The sequence below is a fragment of the Vanacampus margaritifer genome, chromosome 18 (genome assembly GCF_051991255.1).
Source record: "Vanacampus margaritifer isolate UIUO_Vmar chromosome 18, RoL_Vmar_1.0, whole genome shotgun sequence".
Classification (NCBI taxonomy): Eukaryota; Metazoa; Chordata; class Actinopteri; order Syngnathiformes; family Syngnathidae; genus Vanacampus; species Vanacampus margaritifer.
The window spans coordinates 16485607-16507451 of NC_135449.1; the positions used below are offsets into that span (position 1 = coordinate 16485607).

General features: G+C 40.0%; 2 protein-coding genes across 8 annotated transcripts in view; both read left to right on the forward strand.

Moving 5' to 3' along the window:
* Positions 1-21845, forward strand: part of mtr (5-methyltetrahydrofolate-homocysteine methyltransferase) — an 80728-nt gene that overhangs the window by 12344 nt on the left and 46539 nt on the right. For all 6 annotated transcript variants that reach the window (XR_013289238.1, XM_077551075.1, XM_077551074.1 and 3 more), the window contains exons 9-15: positions 2450-2550; positions 4059-4120; positions 5384-5451; positions 8757-8836; positions 12283-12395; positions 13167-13307; positions 13448-13633. Coding sequence is in view for 5 of the 6 variants with exons in the window: in XM_077551075.1 (XP_077407201.1) it covers positions 2450-2550; positions 4059-4120; positions 5384-5451; positions 8757-8836; positions 12283-12395; positions 13167-13307; positions 13448-13633 (751 nt within the window). In the remaining variant the exon portion in view is untranslated. The remainder of the gene's footprint in view (positions 1-2449; positions 2551-4058; positions 4121-5383; positions 5452-8756; positions 8837-12282; positions 12396-13166; positions 13308-13447; positions 13634-21845) is intronic.
* Positions 13657-21121, forward strand: LOC144038516 (uncharacterized). 2 transcript variants are annotated; one of them, XR_013289239.1, is made up of 3 exons: positions 13657-17532; positions 17689-20002; positions 20365-21121. XR_013289239.1 is itself a non-coding variant. In XM_077551076.1 (2 exons), the coding sequence occupies exons 1-2, from the start codon at positions 16728-16730 to the stop codon at positions 19092-19094; spliced, it is 2211 nt and encodes a 736-aa protein (XP_077407202.1). In that variant the 5' UTR covers positions 13657-16727; the 3' UTR covers positions 19095-21121. The 2 variants fall into 2 exon arrangements, 1 of the variants encoding a protein (XP_077407202.1); XM_077551076.1 differs by having other exon boundaries at positions 17689-21121.

Here is a 21845-nt window from a genome sequence, read left to right on the forward strand (position 1 = left end):
GTTCACTTACTTTTGCACCTTCAATCAACAACTCTTTAATTAAGTTTTGACTACACAATTGATAAAAAAAAAAAGAATAAAAAAAGAAAAAGAACGAGGCATTGAATTGATAAACTGTTATTTCATATAAAATGTAATGGTTCAGATTGAACAACAAAATCAGGTTAAAACAATTGGAAAATCCAAATTGCTCAAGAGGTTCACAAACTTTTGAGCAGCACTGGGTATATGGCATTTGGAAACTCAGCATCCTTCTGCCAATATACTCACTATCTCTCCTCTGGATAGGTCCAAACCATCTCAGTTTAGCCTCTCTGACTTTATCGCCAAAGCCTCTAACATGTGCTGTCTCTCTGATGTACTCGTTCCTGATTCTATCCATCCTGGTCACTCCCAAAGAGAACCTCAGCATCTTAATCTCTGCCACCTCCACATCACACCTGACACTTTTCTCTACCCGGTCCATCTTGCCTGCACACGCTTCTTCACCTCTTTTCCACACTCTCCATTGCTCTGGACTGTTGACCCTAAATACTTAAAATCCTCCACCTTCTTGGTCTCTTCTTTCTGTAACCTCACTCTTTCACTTGGGTCCCTTCCATTTACACACAGATACTCCGTCATGCTAAGGCTAACCTTCATTCCCCTCCTTTCCAGGGCAAACCTCAACACCTCTTGCTTCTCCTCCACCTGTTCCCTGCTCCCACTAGAGATCAGAATGTCATCTGCAAACATCATAGTCCATGGAGATTCCTGTCTAACCTCGTCTGTCATCCTGTCCATTACCATAGCAAACAAAGGGGCTCAGAGCTGAACCCTGATGTTGTCCCACTTCCACTTTGAACTCCTCTGTCACACCTACAGCACACCTCACCATCATCTTACAGTCCTCATACATGTCCTGCACCACTTGAACATACTTCTCTGCCACTCCAGACTTCCTCATACAAAACCACAGTTCCTCTCTGGGCACCCTGTCATAAGCTTTCTCCAGATCTACAAAGACACAATGCAGCTCCTTCTGACCTTCTCTGTACTTCTCTATCAACATCCTCAAAGCAAATACTGCATCTGTGGTACTCTTTTTTTGGCATGAAACCATACTGCTGCTCACAGATGTTCACCTGCCATCAGTCCAGCTTCAACTACTCTTTCCCATAGCTTTATTGTGTGGCTCATCAGCTTTATTCAGTCTACCTGTGTAGTCCTACCTCCACTCTTGTTGGTCACCCTATGTTCCTGCCTCTTGTGGAAGAAAGTATTCATGACAGCCATTTCCGTTCTTTTTGCAAAGTCAACCACCATCTGTACTTCTGCGTTCCTCTCCTAGACACCAAACTTGCCCATCACTTCCTCATCACCTCGGTTTCCTGCACCAACGTATCCATTGAAGTCTGCACCAATGACAACTCTCTCACTTCTAGGGATGCTCTGCATCATTTCAACAAGGTCCAACCAAAAGTTTTCCTTCTCCTCCAGCTCACATCCTACCTGTGGCGCATACCCACTAACAACATTGATCACCACACCTTCGATTCCTAGCTTCAGGCTCATCACTATCTGACACTCTTTTTACCTTAAGGACATTCCTAACAAACTCCTCCTCTACGATGACTCCTAGTCCATTTCTCTTCCCATCTACACCATCATAGAATAACTTGAACCCTGCTCCTAAATTTATAGCTTTGCTCCCTTTCCACCTGGTCTCCTGAAAACACAGTATGTCCACCTTCCTCCTGCATCATGTCAACCAGCTCTCTACCTTTTCCTGTCATAGTTCCAACATTCAAAGTCCCTATTCTCAGTCCTAGACTCTTGGTGTTCCTCTTCTGTTTCTTCCTACGAACACAATCTCCTTCTTTGACCAACAGTAGTCCAGGTTCCACCGGCGCCCTGTAGGTCAACAGCACCAACGGCGGTCGTTGTTAACCCGGGCCTCAACCGATCCGGTATGGAAGTCATATATTTGATTTGCATGTTTGATTTGGCCAAAGTTTTACGTCGGATGCCCTTCCTGACACAACCCTCTGTATTTATCCGGGCAGTTTTGGCCCTCCATAGTCGTCAGCGCTGTAAATCTTAACACAATTTAATATTGTCGTATCGGCCACCCCTACTTGGTAGTTCAGGTATTATTCTTGAAACCTAGTTCAAAAGTTAGTAGTCCACAGTGTTCACTTTAAACTGCATGGCTGGGCTACTGCACTACGTAGTAAGCCTACCATAACGGCCAAATAAATAAATAGCACATAGCGAAAACTGGAGCATGTGGGGTAAAATTAATGGTACCACTGTCTTCAGTGCAAAAAACTGATGTGGAAAATATTTTTTTCATTCTTGTTTATGTTTTGATGCAGACCAGTGTTATTTTGCCACCATTTATACTGATTTGCTTTCCTGGTATATTAATGTTCATTTGTTATTATTTTGTTCCTGTGTTGTTCCTTAGTATCGGCCTCAACTGTGCCTTAGGGGCAATAGAGATGAGACCATTCATCGAGGCCATTGGAAAGAGTACCACTGCTTTTATAATCTGTTACCCCAATGCAGGTAAAGATTCAACACTACATTTTAGAATTGAGACCAGAAAAAAAAATGAGTTTACTGTTGTAGGAATTGCACCACGGAAGAGGATTAGGGCCAGTGAAGAGGGGGGAAAAAAGGTTGGCTGGATTCTGACTTTATTCTCAGCATTCTAACTTTAGAGAATTCACACTTTAGTCTCACAATGCTGACTTTAAAGTGAGAATTCTGACTTTAATCACAGAATTCTGACTTTAAGATAAGAATTCTGACTTTCTGATAATTCATAGCTCTACGTCACAAAGTCATAATTCTCACTTTAAAGTCAGAATTCTGAGATTAAAGTTAAAAAGTGAGAATTCTGAGATTAAAGTCAAAATGTTAAAGTCAGAATTCTGTGATAAAGTCAGAATAAAGTGAGAATCCTGCCAACCCTTTTTTTTACCCTATTCACTGGCCCTTATCCTCTTCTGTAAATAAAAAAACGTTTTACCCGCAGGTCCAAAATTAATTATTTCCTTTTTTTGCTCTACCCTATTGAGGATTCACTACAGGAAATCATCCTCTTCCATCTCTCCCTGTACTCTGCATGTTATTTGCTTTGTTACAGCCTTATTCCAAAATGGAATCAATTCATTTTTTTCAAAAAATTATATACATAACACCCCTTAATGTTAAAAGTTATGTTTACATGTCCATGCTGCAAGAAAAAATAGGGGAAGATTCATTACAGTATATGCTTTGAAAACAAACCACACACGACAAGGATCATAAGTAGAACTACTTGGATCTGTGTTATTCTGTTTAACAGAAAATTCATAATAAAGGAGGCATGTACTGTAAACTATGAAAAACATTGCCAATATTTTTAGCAAAATCATTCTCAAAGGGCTTTTCCACCGCCTGAACTTTTGTAGAACTTTTCAATTTACCTTCGTAAAATTCAGTTTGCGCGTTTTTCCACCACCAACAATTTCCGGGTTAATTAAATTCCCCAGGGAGTATCCGAGTACTATCTCAGAAGCAGGGTCTTGCTGAGCCAGGCTGGAACTTAGAGGGGGCGGGCTGCACTGGCCAAGGCTGATTGGTTGGTCAACTTTGAGAGTGTGTTGTTTTTACATTGGCTGCGCTCATCAAACTCATACGTCATCAAACTCATTTAAATTAATTACCAAGAACTCCAAGATGCTGTGGAAACAACAATTACAACTTCCCTGTGAAACTTTTACAACCAACAACTCCCTTTACCCAGAACTAAAAGATCCCGGGCTTGTTGGTGGAAAAGCAGCTTAATTGTGTGCAAATGGATATTCATGACAAGTTCTTAATGTTTAAATGGTTGTAAAGTCCCTGTGTGGTACTTGAAAGAAATTACCATTATGAAGCGTCTCTGGGTAAAAAAAAATGGACCCATCCAAAAATAATAATAATAATGACTATACAAAGAAGATTTTTTTTTCCTGACGTGTTTATAAGATCATAGCAGCAAAAATAAAGTCATGTGTATGTAACATAACATTTGGTTTTACCCATAGGTCTTCCCAACACGTTTGGAGCTTATGATGAAACACCTGCAGTCACAGCCTCCAATTTAAAGGTACTACTAATGTGTTCATTTTATTTTTCAGTGTAAACCCATATTGTATTCCATCTTTCTTTCATTAAGAGGGGAGTTTGCAGTTTAGCCTCACTTTACCACCCCTTACCCCTTTGAGTTTATGACCAAAGCCACGGCCCTCATAAATGAAATCCAACATTAGCCACGGCTGCTACGTGGTTAGCATGACTTTTTGAAATGAAACGTACTGCAATACAAATATTATCGATTTGATGTTTGAATATAAAATTAATTAAAATGAAAAGAGGAGATAAACATTCCTGTTGCTATCTCCTCATCCTTACTTCAGCTGCTTGATCTCGCTTGATCTGCTTTTGTTTTCTAGTAGTATGCATAGTTCTTAGCAAATGAGGGATGGTTGTTTTTTCTTTTGCGCAGGGGTGTATGATATGTATATTCTGCCATAGTTTAAACAAAGCTCTTGGAGTCTAAGGTAATAAGTAGTGATAGACCAATATGTTTTTTTTGAGGCTGATACCGATTATTAGTAGTCAAGAAGACCGATAACCGATATTTCAAGCTGACACTCATTTGCAGTAAAAGAGAAAATATTAGCATCAAAATTAAGAAATATATACTTTTCCTTTTAATTTGAAACATATGAGGAATTGACAGCTTTGTTTAAAAATTCAAAAAAAAATTGCAGGGAGCTTCCGGGGTCATCAGCGTTACACTAAATTAAAATTTATTTAATTAATTTATTTATTTGTTTGTTTGTTTAAAATAAAAAGTGTAGGGAGTTCCCAGTGTCAGAATTTTTTTTTTTATAAAGTAGAATTTTAAATCGATCCATAAATGAAAAGTTCCCTGTAGCTCACTGAGCGATAAATGCAAGTGAATGTAGCTAATTTGGGATTTTGGTCAGGGTTTGTAAAAGGTTTCAAAAGATCTTTGCAGACACTAAAAAAATGTCTGAATATGTTTGAAATTGTTGCGGCAAGTAAAAATTGTCTGTGAACATCTTACAAATCCTGATGAAAACCCTAAATTTCGCTACGCTTGCAAGCATTCACCGCTCAGAGAGATACCAGTTTTATCAGCCTTCATATTCGTAAAAAGGCCAATGCCGATATTTGTCAAAATGTCAAATATGGGCACCGATAATCGGCCCGATCGATAATTGGTCTATCCCTAGTAATAGGTCGGCACAAGGTTGGGGAGGTGTTTTCTCCATGACAAAGCCACGTTGTGATTTTGCCCACGAGTGCTTGGCAAATGATTGATTGAAATGTCTGCCTTCAGGAATTTGCAGTCGACGGATTAGTGAATATTGTAGGAGGCTGTTGCGGCACCACTCCAGCACACATAAGGTCAGCATGATATGTGTTCAGTAATTTGATATAGTTTCAGGCATAGTTTTCTACAAAAGCTTGCATTTCTCTCACCTAAATCATGTGGTTCTCTAAAATTCCTACCCCTCTGGACCCCTTTGTGCTATTGACATATATAAATAAGTGTTTATTTTTCATAAATCAATTAAGCAAGTTCAAACATGCTCAAAATACTAGAAATGTAATAATTTTCAGGTTTTTATCTCCTTAACTCATTCACTCCCAGCCATTTTCATCTTCGCTTCTGGCTATTTTACTGGATTTTGACTGATTTTGCAACGTCCACAGAATTTGCAGAAATTAGCATTAGAATATAGCTAAGTTTCATCATTATTCACAAACCTGTTGAAAACACTGGGAAAAAGAGCTTGTTGCAACATGGCTGATCTCTTTTACACTGCCTCCACCTGCTGGTCGTTTTTTGTAATAACTACTATTGCTTTAAGCGACCTCTTAATGGATGCTCTAGCACAGGAGTGGCCAAGTTCGGTCCTCGAGAGCCACTATCCAGTCTGTTTTCCATGTCTCCCTCCTTCAGTGCATTTGGATCTAATGATCAGCTAATCAGCAAGGTTTGCACAAGCCTGATAACAATCCTGATTATGAATCAGGTGTGTTAGTGGAGAGAAACATGGAAAAAAGGCTGTATAGTGGCTCTCGAGGACCGAACTTGGCCACCCCTGCTCTAGCATAAAAATAAAAAAAATAAAAACATATTTACAGACGCTCCCCACCTTACGAACGAGTTACGTTCCGGACGATCGTTCGTAAGGTGAATTTGTTCGTAAGTTGCTTCAGTGCTATATTTTGTATTATAATTTATGTTTAAAGCCTATATAAGTATATTGAAGGTTTATATAAGTATGTTTAAGGCTTGTACAAGTAACCTGCATTGGTTTGTACTGAAAAAAACGTAATAAAATGGAGAGAATACGTACAGTACTGTACTGTACTACGTATGTTAGAGAGAGAGAGCGAGACACACACACACAGTATGTACATGTACGTAATAAGATAAATAAAATGAAGTTTAACTTACTTTTGGAAGATGTACTCGATGCTTAAGGAGATGATGGAGGAGGAGGAAGAGGAGGATTTTATATCATGAGAGATTCTTCGTCGTCGCTGGAATCGGCTTCAAAAGTTATTTCCTGCTTCATGGGGACCGGCGTTTCTTCTTCCTCCTCGCCACGTTGCTCAGCCTCCAATGAGCTCTCACAGCGCCAATCGTCGGTATTAGCGGCGGAAAGAAGCACTACGCGCAATACAAAATCTAACTTACAGCATTTCTTTCCGAACATTTTTCGACATACTGTACGCGCAGAAATGTTCGTATGTACCGTTGTTCGTAACTCGAATGTTCGTAAGTAGGGGAGCGTCTGTATACGTTCTTGGGTTTGAATGAATTAAAGGGGGAAACAACCTAAACATTTTCTTTGCAATAATATGTTCTGTGCACCTCCCGCTAGTCTAAACACAGTATTATGATTAATATTGCATTTGTGCAATTTAAGTTAGGCAGTAAAAGTCCAGCCGTTTTTATCCATCTCAGGGGGCGGTCATTTTGTCACTTGCTGTCGACTGAAAATTACATCACAGTTGCTCAGGGCTCAGGTAATGACCAATCACGGCTCTGCTGTTTTCAAGTAACAACCAATCACGGCTCACCTGTTGAATCACGGCTCTGCTGGTTTCTGGTAACAACCAATCACGGCTCACCTGTTGAATCACGGCTCTGCTGGTTTCTGGTAACAACCAATCACGGCTCACCTGTTGAAGCTGGGCGTAATTGGTCATTGCCTGAGCCCTGAGCAACTGTGAGGTCAATTTCAGTCGACAGCAAGTGACTAAATGACTTAACTCTTTTAAACGTTATCCAAAAAGACAACCCTAGAGTTTCAGCCGATTTTGAACATTTTCATCTTTCAAGGCAAACGGAATATTATGTGCTATGACTATGTAAACATGGTGGGTAGCATATGAAATATTGGATTGTATTCTGTCATTAGAAAAAAATGTATTATTCTAATTTCTACCTTATTCCGTTCTTTATTAATCACATTTGAAAATAGTTAATTTGAGTGACACCAAGCTATAATGGGAAAAATAAGGAGAAAACTAGCTTTTTGTGAAAAAATACATTTTCTGCACAACAGTGATGTGACACAATTTTTTTTTGATGTAGTCACATCTCAAACATTTCCTGTCCTTCCCTTCTATAAAACAGGAACAAAAATAATAAAGAATGTTTTTAAAGGCAAAATAATGCTTTATTTACATGTATGATAAAGTGTGCAAACAGCAACATTTTCACATTTGACAAAATATTTACAAATTTTGGGCTATTTACAGGAATGTTTGTGCGTGCACACGTGTGTGCGCGCTCCCCTGTATGTGTGTTGTTGTGCATGTGTGTGCTTGTGTATACTGTACACGCAGTGGTAATTCTTACGATAAATTTTAATTTAGTTTTGGTTTGTCTACTAAAATTAACGTTTTTGTCATAATTTAGTCATCTGATTGTATTTAAATTTCAATCCAATTCGATTCAACGAAAATAAAGAGCCATTTTAGTCGACTAAATTGACAATTTAGTCGATGTTTTCCTTCAGCATACATTTCACTTTATAAACCAAAAAACACACCTATTTTGTAACTGTAGTTTAACACATGCAAGACACATTTAACACAACGGTGTCAAGTTTGTTAAACTTTATTTCAATGAAACATGTTGAACTGCCAATAATATGCCATCTTAAAACCTAAATTAAAAAAAAAAAGTGCATAAATGCCTGACATTAATCTTACAGCTGCACAATGAATGTAAACATGTTTGAACATTAAATTGTAAGTTTCTGAGGGTCTTCTTTTCTCCCACCCACGTTTCATTCCTTCTTCTGATTGGATTTTGTGAATTTTCGTCACTGTGTTGTTTTTGTTTTAGTCATTGACGAAATTGTCACTCAATTTTAGTTATCGTCATTGTCTCAATGAATGGCTTCCATTTTAGTGTTCGTTTCATTTTCAAATTTTGTGATGAGAAATATGACAGTAAATTTCCAGCTACAAAATTAACACTATACACGTACATGATGTCATTGCTTCTATTTCTAAAACTCAACCCTTTCTGCCATCTTTTCTGTCTTTTTGACACTCTGAATTAGATTCAATATGATAAATGCTTTGATCAATCGCGATGTGCTTGAAAACGTATTTCCTAAGATCTGCCATGTTTTCACTAATTATTTTAATTTTTGCTAATCTCATCCTCCGTCATCACACAGAGCCATATCAGAAGCAGTCAAAGACTGCCAACCTAGAGCTCCTGTGGGGGACATTTATCAAGAATACTTGCTGCTCTCAGGTAATTCAGTCATTTGCTGGGTGCAAAGATCTTGGGTATGCAAACTTTTTTTTTTTATTAAGTTTATGCAAACTTAGTTTCACATATTGTATGTCCATAGTGCCACAAATTCTACCACTATACCGGGTGGTGTGTGACCAAAGCAACTGTTGTTGCTTTTTAGACTTCTTCTAATAGCTTATTTTAAACAACTAGACATGCAATTTCTGGAGAAATTGCGTGTGAATGCTGAAAGCTGAATGCTATTATTTGAATGCATATGTAATGTGGAATGCTTTATTGAAATATGGAATGGTATTGAACAAAAATATAACAATGTGAAATGACATTGAATATAGAGGATTTTAAATAACTGGAAAATATATATGATACGATGTTGAAGTTGTACTAAAATCTGCCCCAACCGGAATTCAAACTCTGGTCTCTATACACCTGTCTTTTGCTTTTTAACCGAAGGACTATTGCTGTCTTAGAAAAGTAACTGTAAATGTAATTGTATGCGGTATAACACTGAAAGCTGGTATTGAATTTTGCTGAATACCATGTTGAATAAGTGAATTTTGTCAGTGTTTACATTGACAAAATTCACTGGGATAGAAAACAGTTAAGTAATGTTAAATTACATTAAATATCATGGATGTAAAATAAACAGAAAAAGATTATACAAAATAATTTAACTTAGACTAAAGTCTGCTCCAACTGTCATACGAACCCTGATCTCCTAGATACTGGTCATTTGCTGAACCACTGAGATAACTGACTTGTTAAAAGCCATGAAACACTGCATATTGAATAAATTGGAATAATACTGAAAGCTCTTCTTGAAGATGAATGCAGATTTTATGGGTTTAATCCACATTTATGTGATTAAGTAACGCATTTCATGATATGATATGTAGTATACATACATATAATTGAGTGTTGTATAAAAGCATTCGTACAGTCGGAGTCGGGATTCAAACCCACAATTCTTTGGTTACTGGACAATGCACTTTACCAACTGTGCCACCGCAGCAGTATCCTGCGAATGATGAGTGGTATGTATGTAAGGGAGTAGAATGCTGAAAGTTGAACTTCTGTTCCATTGAAAATGCATGTAGAAATACAGTATTTGACATAAAATGTAAAACTGTGCGAAATCTGGGAGGCATTATTTTTTTTAACATATTGTAATGAGTGTTTTATTTTGGAGAGATGGAAGACTTCGAAGTAGTGATGCACCGAATATTCGGCCACCGAAAATAAAAAATTTAATTAAAATTAAATAAATAAAATTAAAAAATATGGTCGAAAGAGGATGTTGTGGTGACGCAAAAAAAGCAACAACAACAAAAAAAAACGCTGTAGGCAAGCGTCTGTTTGAATTAAACCGCAAACGTGTGGGTGAGTGTCCGCCTCGCTGCTCGCTGGCGTTTGTGAGGACCGGCAGATTCATTGTGCAATGTGCACATCGGAGAAGGAGAGGGGCGTTGCTTGGTAAACTATGTCAAAAAAGAGAGCGCTGCAGAGTCCTACTGCACTACAGGTGTGCCACTCTTTCTCCTGCAGCGCCTTCCTTTTTTCCCTTTGATGAGAGCCCCTCGAGCGCTTCCACTTTTTCACTTGTATTCTGGTGGCCGTGCTAATTACTTTAGCTAATGTTAGCAATATTGCTATCAACAGTTTTAAACACTTACCACTATCTCCGGGTGACTACAGACCTGTACAGGACGCTGTGTGTGGCTTTGCAGTCAGTTCCCAAAGTCGAATGGAAAGAAATGTATTTATTTATTTTGAAACGTTGGTGAATATATGAATGTGCCGATTTTAAATGCGCTACACCGTTTCCCACTCCAAATAGCCTACAAATGCATCCGTGCCCACCGGTGCGAACTACTGTACATTGACTATAAAGTGCAATTTTACTGCAAGAAAAATGCTCAGTTGCTCAACCTGCGTTTGGTGTTAAATGTACCATTTGCCAACATGTCTGTGGTGTGGACGCATTTCAATTTATATTGTGCTTTGTTAAAATGTCAGTGCTAAATAGGCCTAAATATTGTATAATAATATTATACTTTTAATTAATTATGATAAATGCAATGATAACAAAAAAATGGCATATCTTTTTTCAGTTTCGGCCCAAAATTTTAATTTCGATGCATCCCTACGTTCCGAGTAGCATTAGATGACAATTCTTATTTACTTGACTGGAACAGATTATAATAGAATCAATTTGGTTTTAATGATTGCAGCTACCATATTTGGCCAGAAGATCAGGATCTTGTCATTGCTGCTCCAGACTCAAATAAGTTGTAATGCATCATCTATCTAAATGCATTACAAAACACTTACATCTGATACATCTGGTCGCACTTTCCAATCCCACTTCCATCCATAGAATTTATCATCATTACCAGGTGTCTGATACGACTAGTTGTCTAGTTAAATTGTGTTGTCCAGTAACCAGGAGGTTGCCGGTTCGAATTCCATCTCTGACTGTACATTGCAAATAATACAATTTCAAGTGATATACATGTATTCTGTTGGAAAAACAATCTTTGTTTTCCCGTGTTCATAATGTTGATTATCAGAATTAGACAATGAGATCGGTGAAATCAGGCTTTCCTTAAGGATTTATTGTCATAAGCTTATGAGACAGATAGAATGCAGCCAAGCGCCGCCATGTTCTTTCCCATCTGTAACGCTCCTCCCACGAGCAAGTCACTAATATCCTTCAGTCCTTCTAAAAGTCCCTCCCCGTCTTCTTCCACCAATCCTCAGCCGTTCCTCCCCTCCCTCTGTTCTCTGTGTTTTTCCTCTCAATCCTCAGCCGCGGCCCTCGGCGGGACCCCCCCCCACCCCCCTTCCTCAGCTAAGACAAACATCATTCATTACAAAGGGACAGTTGGTTTGATTGATGTGTAACAGAGCCAGACTCCCTGATACCAACCCCCCCTTGCAGCTGGTGGATAGTGAGATAAGGGGCAGGAAGAATGTTCACACTCATCAATCTTTGCTGAGTCAGTTAAAAAAAGTTATAACTAAAATCAAAACAGTTATAATTAAATTGAAACAGAAGATTCTCTTCAATACCAACTAACTATCATGTCAGAAAATGGATTATAATTTCACTGACATTATTAAATCCCATTTTAGACAGATTGCAGTTCAAGTTTTGTCATTTGTCATTTCATTACAATAAAAATGTGTAATTTTCATATAATTCATGTTTTAATTTACTTCATAAGTACATGCATTTAAATCTTAGCATTCAGCTAATAGCATTCAGCATTCCCATGCAATTTCTGCAGAAATTGCACTCTGTCTAGTTTCATCTGATATAAATTTATTTTGAAAATGCATTTGTCACTGTCCCAAGTATATTTTATTGTTTGTGTTTGTTTTTAAAGTGTTTTGCGAGCAATCTCACTTTTTGTTGGCACTGTACATCTCCTTGATTCTAGGTCTGGAAGCATTCAAGATAGGCCCTTACACCAACTTTGTAAACATTGGTGAGCGCTGCAATGTGTCTGGGTCACGCAAATTTGCCAAGATGATTCTGGCTGGGAACTATGAGGTGAGACAGATCTGGCCAAATCTAATTTTATTTTCTCCTCTGCGCTCCTTCCATGATATAATTTTATTGAGATGTTAATTAAAGACGACATCATGTCACTGACATGTGTTGCACAAATTAAATCAAATATGTAGTGACATAAAATATTTTAGGGTTGTTTTCAGAAAACAAGGTCCTGGAGTGTGACATGTTAGCTCAAAACTGAACATTTGCAAAACCAATTTAAAATTATACATGCAAGCCTTCCTTTAGTGTGCTACGAATAAATATACTGGTTGTTCACTTGGTTTGCAGAAGATTGTTGAATGTCATGGTCTTCTCGGTTGTTACATGTTTGTGCGGTTTTACATGGACACCAAACACTGAGCACTCAAACACCAAATTATTTTTACACTTCACAGCTTCACTACATTCATGCAAAGATATTCAGTTGAAAAACTGATACAATCACTAGAGATAGACAGATATGAGAGATGTTTTTTTTTTTCAGGGCCAATACCGATTAGTAGTAACGAGGGCCAATAACCGATATTTGGAGCTGATATTCATTTTCATTGAAAATATTGGCATCAACATTGTAAAAAATACAAACTACCACTCTTAATTTTGTTCAAATCTGTATGTGACTCCTGTCTGATCAATCCAGTAGATTTCTCTTGCTAAAACCAAAGAGAAAGCAATACTGTTGTCAAGGGAGACATCTCTTAAATAATGTAGGACATCAGATTTAAAAAAAAATCTGAGTTTATTTTTTATTTTTGTCATTTTTAGGATGCCTTAAGTGTTGCAAAGGCACAGGTGGAGATGGGAGCCCAAGTGCTTGATGTCAACATGGATGAGGGAATGCTGGAAGGTCCAACAGCCATGGCTAGATTTTGTAATCTTATTGCTTCTGAGCCAGACATTGCACGGGTAATAGAAGTATTTAATTGTTTTACAGTTACTTAACGATTTATTTGCACTACATGATAATTAAGATGTCTTCAACAGTCCTCTTTAGTAGTATACAGTTGATAGTTGCCGTTTTCAAACTGTCCTTTTGTCCTTCCCAGGTTCCTTTGTGTATTGACTCATCAAACTTTGCAGTGATTGAATCTGGACTGAAATGCTGCCAGGGGAAATGTATAGTCAACAGCATAAGTTTGAAGGAAGGCGAGCAGGAGTTCCTGCTGAGAGCGGCAACTGTGAAGCGCTACGGCGCTGCTGTGGTGGTCATGGCCTTTGATGAGGAAGGCCAGGTGAGAGGACAAAATGGCACATTGCAGTACAATGTCACACATATCTGCCTGCGTAACACTTTTGGAGTATTGTACGTTGAAACGCTGTCCTTAACATAACCTTAAAGGGACTTTGGATACAAGATGGTTTGTTTTTCACTAACAAAATCACTTTATATTTTTTGCTCAGGAAAATTTAATTGGCATTCATTTTCAATACTATCAGTTCATTTAGGAACACTGTGTAAATAATTAATTGCCTCTGAAACGTACCCTTTTCATCTGAAGACCATTATTAGTCCACTCTAAAACACTTAACTTACACAGCTTACAATGTCTGAAAACTTCGATCAATTGTCACCACAATTTGTGCGGACATCTCTATTCATGTCCATTTCAACTTTTGAAAATGTTAGATGCCGTGGGACAGGCACAAAGCACCAGCCCATAGGTCAAGTCACCAGCCGTTTACAGCAGTGAATGCCAGGCTGCAGGTAGTGTCTGTGCTGCGGTCGGTCAACCACAACTGCTGCAGGGCTCGCTACCGAGGGAAGTCTAAAATGCTGTAATGTAAAAAAGTTGCTAAATGTACAAAAAGTACGACCAATTGTCACCAAAATATACGTGCACTTCTCTTACAACATCAACATCAACCTTTGAAAATATTAGAACTATCTCCCCAATAGTTTAGATTTTATGGACATTAAAGCCTTTTCCCTCTCCATAGGCACTCACTATCTGTCAGGTTCAGATGTAGACATTTATCAAATAAAGAGAGAAGAAGCATCTGGTTCCAAATTTATTGCTCATGAGGAAGAGAAAACTGCAGCCTTAGTTTGATCGGTACAGAGTCTCTCTTGGTTCACCACTCAAACAGTCCCCATATATATACCAATCGGGGCATCTGATTACATGACAGAAAGAGAAAAGCAACTCTTATCCCACTTCACACCCTCTAGGTGCGGCATGCAAGTCCAGGGGCCCTGGCGTTGACGTGCGTCACGTCTTCTTATCAGTTGTCCCCACTCGGCAGCTGAGTCATCCACTTGCAACTTCACCAAATACAATAACACTCCTTTGCAATACATAGCAATCATAAACAGAAATTACTACACTATTACGTTGACTTGTGTTTCCCAAGAGGCAATTCACTTCAACACGGCAAATGTATAATAATCCTCCAAAATAATTCTTACATTTCCCTCCTGTTTATTCTACATTTGCCTCCAAAAATTTTGTCATCAAAATAACTTTGATTTAAAGGTTTTATTCAGTTGAATCATTTACTGGATGACAAACTTAAACATTCCATCATGTCCCCTTTCTATGTTTTAAGTTTTAAGGTGTGTAAAATAGGACGGCAGGAGAAATTATCTCATCATTGGTTTGGTCATTAGTGTCCCCTCCATCACCACAATTTGCAGAAATAAGCAAAGGGTACATCTCTTGTAATTTAGAATTTGTGGGAGCGACGACGGTTGAGATAAGTCGGACAAGTAATGCGCGAATGCAGGGAATACAACAACATCCACACAGCACAAGAATTGAGGTGAACAGAGTCATACAAATCATGACAGAAAATACCAAACTTTTATATTTTCCAAACGTTTTTTCCCACCACTCGTCCCATGCTGAGGTGGACACACCTGAGTGTTCTTTCATCTTTCGATTCAGGGTGCACAGGCCTTCAATAGCTCTCGTGAGGGACCCATCCGGAGATGTGTTGTTTGGTATAAATGTACAACACTGGTCCCCAAACATAGCGCAAACGCCACCTCTCTCTGCCAGTAGCATGTCGACCGCAATGCGGTTCTGGAACGCCATGAGTGATGTTGCAGCCAATTGTTCTCTGACAGCTATAAATCCTTCTTCAGTATAATTCCCCAATTTTTGTACATTGTAATGGATGTAGTCGATTCGGTCTACATTTTTATTGGGTGTTACCCATATGAAAATAGATTTCCACCCCGCTGCAATTTGATTTGCCAACTTATACTCATCCGGAACGCCGCGAGGAACTCCAATTGCATCCAAATAGGTTGGCATACCTGCCAACTACTACGGTTTTGCCGTAATGAGTACGGTTTTCTTGAACCCATTACGGTGTTACGGTTGCATTACAAAAACTACGGTTTTCCCCTTGAAAAAAAAAAATTAAAATCGTAAATAAAGAATGAAAAACATTCCACCACGAGATCGCGAAGTACAGACGCTCCCCAACATACGAACGAGTTCCGTTCCGAGCGGTCGTTCGTAAGTTGCTTCAGCGCTATATTTTGTATTATAATTTATGTTTAAAGCCTATATAAGTATATTGAAGGTTTATATAAGTATGTTTAAGGCTTGTATACAAATAAACGGCATTGGTTTGTACTGAAAAAAACTTTTAATAAAATAGAGAGAATACGTACAGTACAGTGCAATGTTAGAGAGAGAACGAGAGACACTTAATGGAAGAACACGTCGGAAGAAGTTGAGGGTCGAGGAGAAGAAGATGCGGGTTGGCGAGTATCTCCCTTGGAGGATTTATTCGAAACTGGCCGAAAGAAGCGATCCAACGACAACTGCACAGCTTCCTTTTTTTTCTTCATAAATGACGCGGTAGCACTGTGTGGCATCATTTATTTGATTTGCAACCTTTGGGCAAGGTTCGATGTTTGGGTCTTGCTGCTCGAAGAGTGCGAGGGCTTTATCTATCAGCGAAAACCCCTCCGCCAACAGTTTCGCCTCGAATTTCTTCACGGGGGGAAGTGTTTCTTCCTCCTCCTCCTCGACACGTTGCAGAGCCTCCAATGAGCTCTCACAGCGCCAAGCGGCGGTATTAGCGGCGGAAAGAAGCACTACGCGCAATACAAAATCTTAACTTACAGCATCTCTTTACGGACATTTTTCGACATGTACTGTACGCGCAGACATGTTCGTATGTACCGTTGTTCGTAACTCGAAAGTTCGTAAGTAGGGGAGCGTCTGTACCATTTCAAACAAAGGCTATCGGTACTGCCAGTCGTCTGCGCATGCGCGAGGTTTATTTTTAGCTCAATTGGCTCAATTAGAGCACTGCAATTGTTTAATCGGCAGCGAAAAGGAACCGAGATATAGGTGCTTTGAATAGATTATGGAATCTACCGGAGAAAAAGTGCAGAAAATTGTGAAACCGAAACGGAAATTACAGTGCTTTCGTGAAGAATATTCCAAAGCTTTCCCTGGAGTAATCATCAGATCGAGAAAAGGTGAAAATTATGCGAACTGCACACTGTGTAGACAAGACTTTTCTGTGGGTCATGGAGGAATTAGCGACGTTAATGACCACGTGGGAACGAAAAAACACAAATCAAATGCCAATGACAGTAATTCCAGCGGCAAAATCTCCACTTTTTTTGTCGCCCCAACCGATTCTTTGGACGTCATAAATGCCGAAGTGTTATTTACTGAAGCGATCATTGAACATGGTGTTCCAATCGCTATGGCCGACCACATGGGACCGCTTTTCAGGAGAATGTTTCCCGATTCTAAGATCGCTAAAAAATATGGTTGTGGGAGAACGAAAACTTCGAACATCATTCAGTGCCTTGGTGAAGAATCATCACAAAGCATCGTCGATGTCATCAAATCTTCGCCTTTTAGCATGTCTACTGATGGAAGTACAGACTACGACGATGTAAAACTTTATCCAATTTGTGTACGATACTTCGATAACCAAACAGGAAAAGTTCTGTCAGTGCTTCTTTCGTTGAGAGAATGCAACACGGCATCGACGGGCGAGAACATTTTTAAGATTATTGAAAAAGAAATGAACTCGAACAACATTCCCTGGGATAATTTAGTGTGTTTTGCTGCCGACAACGCCGCTGTTATGCTTGGATCCAAGAAAGGAGTCGCGTCCTTCATCACAGAAAAATCTCCGTCAGCATACATCGCAGGTAATTGACTATGCAATTTATTCAAAATTATTATTATTTCTTATCTATGTGCCTATTACGAAAACGCTGCAAGCTGATTAATTTATGGTATCAAATATATCACTTGAAAATACAATTTTCCATAGTTTCTTTTCAATTTTTGCAATTAATTTGCAGGTTGTTCCTGTCATCTCATCCACTTGGCTGTTCAGAGAGGGGCGAAGCAATTGCCAGTGAAGCTAGATGATCTGCTTGTGGACGTGTTCTACTACTTGGAGAAGAGCAGCAAACGCAAGCAGGCACTCCGACAGTTCCAAGAAGAGGAAGGTCTACCCAAGGCCAAGATCCTGAAGCATGTGTCAACAAGATGGCTGTCCCTGGAGCATTGCTTGGACCGACTCCTTCAGCAGTGGACGGCTCTCATCAAGTTCTTTGAGGCGGAGGTGGGTCATGAGAAGAAGTCCAGCATGCCATCCAGCAGAGGAAGAAAGAGGCCCTACACTCCTGATGTGAAGAAGTCGGAGGAGAAGAAAAGGAAGCTTGACACGGCCGCTCCTCAGGCAACAGATGAGAAAGCAGACTCCTCCAAGACCTTCGACTTGGCCAGGTACATGTTCAAGGAGAAGGAAATGGCGGACAAGTCTAAGAAGGTGAAGGAGAAGAAGAAAGAAGATGACACCAAAACCAGCAGCAGCAAAGCCAGCCTTATCCTCACCAAGATGAGTGACAAGAACACTTTGTTGTATGCCCATTTCTTGATGGCAGTCTTGCCAATCTTCAACGAGACCAACACCTTCCTCCAAAAAGATGAACCCTGCGTGCATCTCTTGCACCATGTGCTCTCGACTCAGTTCAGGAAGCTCATCATGCGCTTAATGAAGCCAAAGGTCATCATCGCTGCCAGTGACATCACAAAGGTGAACTTGAAGGACCGGGCCAACCAGAAGGACGACGAGGATCTCTTCATCGGAACCAACTGCAGGGACTATGTGGCTGAACATGCAAAGGAATGTGACCTCACCACTTTCTTTTCCAGTGTCAGGGCATTCTACAGCAGCACATGCAGCTACATGATCAGGGCATTTCCCTTTGGGGATGAAGTTCTGGTGAATTCCCGGATTCTGGATATCAGCTACAGGCAGGACTGCAAGTTCCGCCAGGTGAGATTCTTTGCTGAGAGGTACCCTCACCTCCTGACCAAGGATGACAAGAGGAGTCTGGAAGAGGAGTTCCTCGTATGCCAGTGCGATCCACTCACCCCTGCCGTCACAGAAGCTGAGCGAGTGGACACAGCGTGGAACGAGCTCTCTAAACTCAAGGACCCAGCCACTGGCAAGGCCAAGTTTGGAGCCCTCTTCAAAGTGGCCAAGTCTGTGTTGGTGATTTATCACAGCAACGCAGACTGTGAACGGATCTTCAGTCATGTCAACAAGAACAAGACGGAGTTCCTATCGACCAAAGTGCTTGGCAGCCTGATGACGAGGAAAATGATGATGACATCATCTGGATACAAGTGCCACAGTGTGACCCATTCGAAAGACCAGTTGAAAAAATCTAAACGATGCACAATGGAGAACAAATAATGCTTAGGCTGTAGCTTGTATAACATGGAGAACATTTGGATATCATTCATTTATGAGGGTTTTCTATGACTTTGTTATATTAAATAAATTGTTGAGCTTTAAAGAACTTTCTTTTGATTATTTCCATCAGTACAGTTAAGGTAAATTGACAGTAAACATGAGGTTGTGATTGTGAAAAAAATGTAAAATTTGTTACTTCTTAGCTGCATTTTAAGCCCTGAAAATGCTAAAAATCCTCCCCTGAACCCCCCACCGGACGTCGACATGCGGCCCCTGGACCCTAGCTACTAGGCTTTTTCACTTTCAAAAGTTGGCAGGTATGGGTTGGTCCACCGTCCCACCAGGAAGCACATCGCTTTCTTGAGAGATGGTGGAGGGGATCATGAGCTGAAACTGCTCTCTGAATATCCCCCAGTGTGGATGGAAAAATAAACACCGGTAACAGCAGAGACACCAATGCACAAACACCAGTTGCATCTTTCAAAGAATCAAACAATTTGGTGAATGAATAGCCTTCACGGTCACAAAGACCACACAACATAGTACCGCAAATCTTATCCACGCAATAGCCATGTCGACCGAGAACCCCTAATTAGGTTAGGCGTCTTGGAAAACTTCACTGACCGCAGGTATTTTCAGATTCTATATATCTGCTCCCACCTTTGAATCAGACTTTCGCTCACCCTCCCTGTTGGGTTTGTCGGTTGAGATGACCTTTTTACAATGCGTAAGATGTATCCAAGTGCTCCTTGCTTCAATCTTTATGGCCGTCGGCGTGGTCAGCAGCACTTGATGAGGGCCTTCCCACTTTGGAGAATTCCAGTGCTTCTTTTTGAGGCTTCGGATCAGTACCCAGTCTCCTGGAGCTACCAGTTCTTCCTGTTGGAGAGAAGCACAATCGCCTTCTGGTAATTTTAATTCATCTCTTTTCTCTAATGTTTTTCGCATGTAATCGGCCAAACTGGCTTCGTTGCCACTGTTAATGATAATAAATAATAATAATAATAAAAAAATTTGAGAATAAATTAAAGCCATATGTCGTATATATTTTGTGTATCTATCCTACCATCCCCCCTGTTGACACATGGGTCACACCATGTGTCAATATAGCGGCCCACTTATAAAGATTTTTATTTAATTTAATGTCACATTTTCTTCGATGGCTTTTTGTTTGTCATCCTGTTGGGAAGCTGATTTTTCTAGTCGTGCATTATTCCTATTGTGGGGACAGTGCCTCAAAAAATGCCCTGTCTCCCCACAACACCAACAGGCGACTTCTTTTGGGCCTGTGGCGTAGCCGCGCCCCTTGCCGGCGGGTCCTATTTTAAATTGAGGTCTACCCCTTCCTCGGCCCCTGTTCCTATTGTGGGGACAGTGCCTCGAAAAATGCCCTGTCTCCCCACAACACCAACAGGTGACTTCTTTTCTTTGAAACATGACTGTGTTTTCCCCCATCTCTTTCTCTTTTTCCCATCTTTTATTTTTGGACTCTTTCTCGATTTTATCATTACTTTTATCTTCCCTCCTTTTTTGTGCCATTACCATCCAAAATTCTGTATCCTCGTATCCGTCTTTGCTCATTTTCTTATTATTTTTTCGTGTGTTTTTTATTTTATCTTGCAAGTTAAATATTTTTTGTGTATTAAGCTGGCCAGCAAATTCATATTTCGTTATCCACAAATTTAAATGTTTTTGTTTTAGAAGGACATTGGTTTTCTACAAACTTCCAGTCCTTACATGTTAACTGTTGTTTCGGGTCTTTCTTGTTGGCTTTTTTGCTATTTGTTTTCTCCATGTTGTAGTCAGCGATTCTCTTAAGGAGATTAAACTGACTTTAAATCCCCGAACAAACAATAATGAGGTAGCGAACCTCCACTCACAAATGAGGTAGCGAACCTCCACTCACACCCCCTCTTTTTACGCGCGTAGGACACCGTCGCCCTCTTTTATAGACTCTCTCTGTCTCTTCACGCAACATTGACTAGTATTCTTACGGTTTTGGTTCACCCCACTTTTATAGACTCCCTCTGTCTATTTCTCAGTCCCCTCTTCCCAGTTTCATAGACTCCCTCTGTCTATTTTTCAGTCCCCTCTTCCGAGTTTCATAGACTCCCTCTGTCTATTTTTCAGTCCCCTCTTCCCAGTTTCCCCTCTTTCTTTTCCTCAGTTTTATAGACTCACTCTGTCTGCTTCCCTGTTTTATAGACTCTCTCGCTGTCTTTTCTGTTTTATAGACTCACTCTGTCTTTTTGTCCCCCTTAACTTTAAACGGACACTCATTTACCAAACATCCGCCAATGAAAATATAAGTGTCCTACCAGTGTTGCCTTCTCTCTTCCTGGATTGCTTCAACTTTCAGTCCCCAGAAACAGGGCCGAGGTCCAGTCCCCGAAAAAAGGGACAGCTGCCATGGCCACGGTCTTTCTTGGTCGTCGGCTCTGCCTCTGGGCACCTCCGGTATGTTGCAATCCGGCTCGAAGGACCAATTTAAATGTCAGGTTCAGATGTAGACATTTATCAAATAAAGAGAGAAGAAGCATCTGGTTCCAAATTTATTGCTCATGAGGAAGAGAAAACTGCAGCCTTAGGTTGATCGGTACAGAGTCTCTCTTGGTTCACCACTCAAACAGTCCCCATATATATACCAATCGGGGCATCTGATTACATGACAGAAAGAGAAAAACAACTCTTATCCCACTTCACACCCTCTAGGTGCGGCATGCAAGTCCAGGGGCCCTGGCGTTGACGTGC